Source organism: the organism of the source record quoted next, mitochondrion (genome assembly GCF_042453785.1).
Source record: "Malus x domestica mitochondrion, complete genome".
Classification (NCBI taxonomy): Eukaryota; Viridiplantae; Streptophyta; class Magnoliopsida; order Rosales; family Rosaceae; genus Malus; species Malus domestica.
In genome coordinates, this window is record NC_018554.1 from 23,757 (window position 1) to 30,000 (window position 6,244).

General features: G+C 49.1%; 1 protein-coding gene across 1 annotated transcript in view; it reads right to left on the reverse strand.

Moving 5' to 3' along the window:
• Positions 1 to 554: 554 nt before the first annotated feature.
• nad4 (NADH dehydrogenase subunit 4) overlaps positions 555 to 6,244 on the reverse strand; it is an 8,487-nt gene continuing 2,797 nt past the window's right edge. The window contains exons 3-4 of the mRNA in view: positions 3,012 to 3,434; positions 555 to 643 (exon numbers count right to left, since the gene is read on the reverse strand). Coding sequence (YP_006666111.1) covers positions 555 to 643; positions 3,012 to 3,434 — 512 coding nt within the window. The remainder of the gene's footprint in view (positions 644 to 3,011; positions 3,435 to 6,244) is intronic.

A 6,244-nucleotide genomic window follows, 5' to 3' on the forward strand; every position in this document is an offset into this window, starting at 1 on the left:
TCGGTATGCCGTGGGCACGAAAGGGTCTCAACTGGTGTAGGGTTCTCGTCCCACAGACCCCATTTCGTGGGCTCGCTGGGCCCTCCAGTTTTTCCGATCCCTCTCTTGACTCGCAAGACGCGCTTTACTCACCATAGAATATAGAATAGATCGAGGAAGCAAAGCAACCATTGCCTGCTTGTCAGGCTAGATTCCATCCGATCTTGTTTGACTGCTTATATACATAATTAGTTAACCCTTCCAAATAGCCCAGAAAATGATAGCCATCAAAAGGCCTAAGCCCATATAGCCTCGGCCTGTCAAAATGATGTTCAGCGGTCTCTACCCAAGTAGCTGTGGCCCATGATCCAAAGGACCCGCAACCAGTCAATCATGCTATCCTTACCTTTCAACCAACCCCTTCGATTCCGCTTCTTGCTATAACAGAAAGACTTGTCGGAAATCTGGTTGGTCCAACCAAGAAAGGCACGGGAGTCTTTGGGCATCTCACAGTAATGCAACCATCAAATCTTAATAAGATGTTGACCCGTTTTTCTTTTCTTTGCTGATTCCTCTCAATGAAATTTGCCGTGTTGCACTAAGTTACTTACGGATGTATGCATGCAATCCGGGAACACTTTGGGGTGAACACCCATCCGAACAAGTAGGGTCAATAGTTCAGCATTTAGGCCGTAACATTTAGCAAAAAAATCTTTAACCCAACAAGTGCTCTCCGAACCAAGCTAGATAGTCTCCTATCACTAGGCTCACCAACCAACCCGGACTTTTATTCTTATTATTCCTACCGGATACCAAAACCATAAGGATTGTTTCCAGCCATGAGTTCCCATATGACACAAGCGCTCTTGGGTGGGCTGGGCCATTCCATCAAATCTTTGAGAAGAGGCCCGATCTCGTATTTGATGGTCGGCGTGGCGATAGGCTTCGCTTCTACGACTGCCTCCCCAGCCGTTGCAAACACTGAGCGAGAACGATAAGGGGCGCACAATGTCGTTGCGCGGGGATGCGATTCGCCAAGCTGGGGCAAACAAAGCCGTCTGGCCCCCCACCGGATTAGGAATGCGAAGGCCTCCCCTTTTTTATCATTTTGTTTGAGGCTAGAGAATTAAATGCAGAAATAGGGGAAGGGTTCCAAATCTTTTTTGGTTTAAGGGCAGCTCGCCCTGCCGAAGTACCAAAGGCTTTCTAGGCTTACACCTTCCTATTACACGACCTAAATGAAAAAATTCAGTAGCGCCTTAAGCCTTTTGAAGCGCCAGTAGTTGTAGCTGTGGGTAGAACTTTCGTTCTTATTGCTCTGGGTTTCGATCTATATGACCTCCGGGCGGTACAAAGTACACCTCTTCCGTAGAGGCAGGTAGTAACTTAACCCTTAAGAGTCTGTTCAAGGTAGCTTGCTTACTTAGTGCTTGCGCTAAGGTTCTGAAATAAAACAAGCTCGACCATAGGGAGAGGTAGTTTTATTGCTTAGTGTGAAACGCTAAGAGAGGAGCCCTCTTACCTATCAATGGAAAGATCCCCGTGCGTGGCGTGATAAGGAATCCTCTAAAAGATCTCATGAGACCCGCCCACTATTACTACGAAAAAAGGACTGCCCTTCGCTGCTAGGAGAGTCAGCAACTTCTATTAGCGCCGGACCTTGAGTCGAATTGATCGTGTCATGTGCAACGTCCATCAATGATGGTTCATTAATGTCCATTGATTTAGACTCCTTCCCCCTTCCCAACTACGAATAAGATCGAGAGGAGCCCGAAAGCCCCCAACCAAGAACGGAAACGGAAGCCTTTCGACTCACTCCCCATTCTCTCTTAAATAAAGCTCGCCCTCGAGCCCTGGGCAGGTCGGCCGGGTCTTTCCCTGTTGTTCTGTTCCCGCCACGAGAAAGACACACAGAAAAGGTACGCCCAGCGCGCGGAGGATCCGTTGAGAGTTTCTGTTGTCTCGGTAGGGAACTGTACGATCTTTCCCCTATTGTATTGAATCAATAAAAAAAGAGGTCAGTGCTACGGCCCCCTATTGTTTGATCCAATATTGACCGGGGACGAGCCCCGACTTCCATAGGTCCTTGGTTTGACCTCCTTGCTTTTAATAAAGTGGAGCGGGGAAATTTTATCGTACTTGCTCAGTGTGCTCCCCTTGCGTCGAGTGCCCCGCCCGGTTCACTGGGCTGTTGGCCTACCAAGCACTTGCCCGCAGCTCCTGCCGCCCGAAAGGCGGGCGGAGCGCTCGTTCTCCTTACTGTTCTYTCCGCCCCCCCCATTGCTCTAGCCATAAGCTATGGCTCGCAACCGCGGGGGCCCGCCCTGCGAGGCCAGGGTGGGCTCAGCGGTCAGGTTAGCCCCCATTCGAATTACGTTAGGGGGTCTTTCGCTTTGCCAGATCTAGAGAGATACTACGAGTCCTCCGTCCCAGATTCCATCGCCGCGGCCATCTGGTTCACCGGTACTACCAAAAAGTCTCATGCTTACGTTACTGTTATTGATGGTTTTATTATCTTGGACCACGAAGACCCCGGTCGTGCTTCTGGTTTCCATTCCCATCATCATATTGATGATAAATCACCTCGTGCTCTGCCATTAAGAACTTGGAGTCCGTATCATGGTGAAGGTAAGGTAACGCTGTGATTCTTGCTCAAAAAACAGACCGAACGCGTTCGAGTTATTGGCTCGTCCAACCCGGCTGCATTCATGAATCGCCCGTTCAACTGTCCCTCGGAGACACGGTCGAGAAGTACCATGTATGGTTGCCCCCCGTCCTTTCTTTATCTCGGTCCCACCCAGCAAGATACGGCTCAGCCAAAAAACGGCCCCTGCGCGAGCCTTATTTTTTTAGTAAAGTAAAGCTTTGGCTCCCACTAAAGAAATGGATCAAAAAAAGGGGGGACTTCTGCAACGGGCTATGCCACCCAAACCAACTGAGGGAAGTCGCATCCGTCCCATCGCAAGCACCTACAATGTCATGATCACATTGGTTTACCCTTTTTTCTTTGGTAGTTCAACGGACGGTCGCCCCTCCAACAAGAAAGGGTATAAATATAGAAACTTCTCTGCCATTTGGATCGGAGAATTTATGGAGGAAATCGGCTTTTAAATTTCCAGAAACCAAACGATTATATAGCCAAAGGGAATACGCCGCGCCTAAAATCATCCCAAGCGCTGCTAATGTGGCTACTAAGCTATTTCTTTGGAAAGCTCCTACTAAGATGGGAAATTCCCCGATAAAGCTGCTAGTACCGGGTGAACTCATATTGGCCAAAGTGGAAGAGAAGGAAATGGTAGAGAGATTCGGCATGGTGCTCACTGAACCTCCGTAATATCTAACAAGTCGAGTCTTATGTCGGTCATATAGAACACCAACACATAGAAAAAGGGCTGAAGGAACCAGTCCATGACTTAACATCGGTAGAATGCTACCTCCAATTCCCTGTATGTTCGATAGAGCCAAAAATTCTCCCCCACTGATCGGAGTACGCCGATTACCCCCCGAACCGTACAAGATAGTTACCGCCTATCATACGGCTTTCTAACTTCACTTCTTTTTCTAGTCGTTCCGTTCTGTCGATCGATGGTAGTATAAGAGATCCGTAACTCCCTCAAATTATTTACATAATGGTTCCTGCTTCCTACCCATAGTTAGCATGTATCTCCCCGGGTCATACTTGAGTATCACATCGTAGACCCCCACCCCAACTCTATCTTCCTTATCAGTGAACCGGAAATAGTGCATAGGTACTCTTCAATGCTGCGGGGACGAGACGACGTGACATACTACGATCACGTACAGAAGTGCTGCCCTTCGGCTCGGCAATATGGAACCTCTCAACAGCTCCCGTTCCTTTATGAGGTCCTATCGGGATAGGTAGGCCCAATCCTTTCCCCCCCTCCCTCCATAAGACCCTATTTCTCTTTCCCCCTCAAGAAAGAGAAAGAAGAGAATCACTCCTTTCTTTCTTCTCTTCTTTCATGTGAACGGCCCCTTCTTGTATCGAAAGGTTTTGCGTGCTATACACCACGCCACGTTGAGAAAGACCAGCCTCCTATGTACCGTTTTTTTACCTCGAAAGGGGGGTCCTCCTTATGATGCTACGGACGGCTGTCCGAAGTGCAAGGGGTAAACTCGGACTCGGATAGGATAGGATTGTGCGCGCCCGGCCCCTTGGGTGTCATATTTTGGCCGAGTTTACCGTACCTCCGGCCCTTATGTTACGCGACCGTAATATTTTGTTACGTTCCACCGCTGTTACGCCAGAAATAAAAGGTTCCACACGAGCTCCCGTTCTGCGGCGTGGCGGCAGGGCCGATAGGGGATTGGCTCCGGGTGTAGATAGGGTAAAATCTGCAGGGGTCATGCAAGTAAATAGGCCCCTTCCCTTCTCTTTTGGATAAATGGGGTGGTTTAGAAGGCGCTTTCCGATCTACGGTCCCTCGGAGCGAGGGGTTAGGCAGGTAGTATGGGCCCTCTGACTTCCAGCTATGTGCTGTGCGGCTCCCGCGAAGCGAATGAAGGGAAGCTCTTCGAGCTTACGGGTGAGCTTACGCTTACTCTCAGCCTCTTTGATTGGTAGGCGGGCGGCCTAAGCCCCCTACTTAAGATACATTCATAAGGGGAATTTTATGTTGCCGTGACGCTTTTGTTAGGCCGACTACTCTACTATAGGCTACTTTTAGCTTCTATAGCGGCCCTTCCTTTTTTGTGTAGTTGGAGTTTGTATTGGTACTGAATGAACATATCAAACAAAGGCGAGCAGTATAAGCTCTTCTCCGGCCTGGGAAAAGCAGCGAACTCTAGAAGCTAGGGCGTTGTTCGCCTTTGGACACGAACACTACTCCGTTCTCAGCGGAAACCCGCCCCAGAGATTGAACGGCAATAAGATAAGTCGACGTTCAATCTAAGGCAGCGCTGATAGCTTGTAGTGAACAGCCCCCTTATGAAACCAACCGAAAGCAGCCTTTGGTACTTAAGTAGTTAAGGGATATGGCAGGTTTGGAACCCTTGCTACTCTGATAGAAAGCCGTTTGCTTGTTGCCAAACCCTTCGCCTTTCTTTTGAATCAAAGTAGGTCGCGACTGTTGTATTTTAGTCGGTCGGGGGGCTTATACGACAACTCCGCTTCCTCGTCTTGCTTCTGGCAAAGCTTCTACTTTGCTTGCTTCTCTCGCGCTTGCTTGCGCAAAGGCTTAAAGTCCTTTTCGCTAGGTCCAAAAGCTTCCGTCAAAGCGAAAGATCTGATCCAACAGAAATCCCGCATGTTGAGCGCAGCTGATATGCTGCGGCTACAGCTAGGCGATCATATCATGCCATAATATAATTTTATATGTATAAAGAGATTCCCTAGATATACAGATAGAATAGATATTCATGGATAGACGGACATTCCATTGATTCTTAGTTTTGGGGCTGAAAAAGCTCGTCGATCCAAATGAATCATTCTTCTGATCTCTATTTGCCCCCCGCCCCGAAACTGACCCACAGCACAGCGCCCATTCGCTTCGCGCGCGGGAAGGCAACGAAGTTCAGTTCATGGGACCGTGGCGGAGTGGAGCAGCCGCGACACGAAGTTCCTTACCTTAGCTGGATCTCGCTGGTGCCACCTAAACGGTAGGTAGGCGACGGATGTGTGACGTTTGGAGTTGTCGTTCGTGCACCTGTCCCCAATGGAAGAATGAGTGATCCGTTCCCCTGCGGATCATGGCTTTACCACTCGGTCCCCGATGGCCAGCGGGGGATTTGGTATAGCAGCTCACGTTCGTTTGCGCTGCGCGTTCCCGCTGAACTGGACACGTGTTAGCTGTAGGAAGTATGGTTCCGAAAGTTACTTCGGTTTGCCAGTTCGGGCTCAACTCCTCGCTTTACGTTAGCGGACCTACAGGTCGGGCCGGGGCTCTGTGCTCTTTCTTTCTGTGTGGGACGATGCCGGGGAGAGAGGGGAATGCGTCGAGGCGGCGAACAACAACACAACTGCATTTTGGCTTTTCCCTCCATGAGATGAGCCCAGTGCATTGGACCGATGGATAAGAGAACTGACTGAGCTGGCCTAAAAAGCGCTTGGGCGTTCTACGTACGATGTAGTAGACTCCATCAGATACATATCGATTTTTTTCTGATGGATCAAGAATAGATGGTTGTCTCATCAATAGATAAAAATAGGAGATTTCCCCTTATTATTGATGGATTCCCTCTCTATCCATTCCTACTCTTTCGATCTATCAGAACAGATCAGGCTATCTATCAATCGATTTGAAAA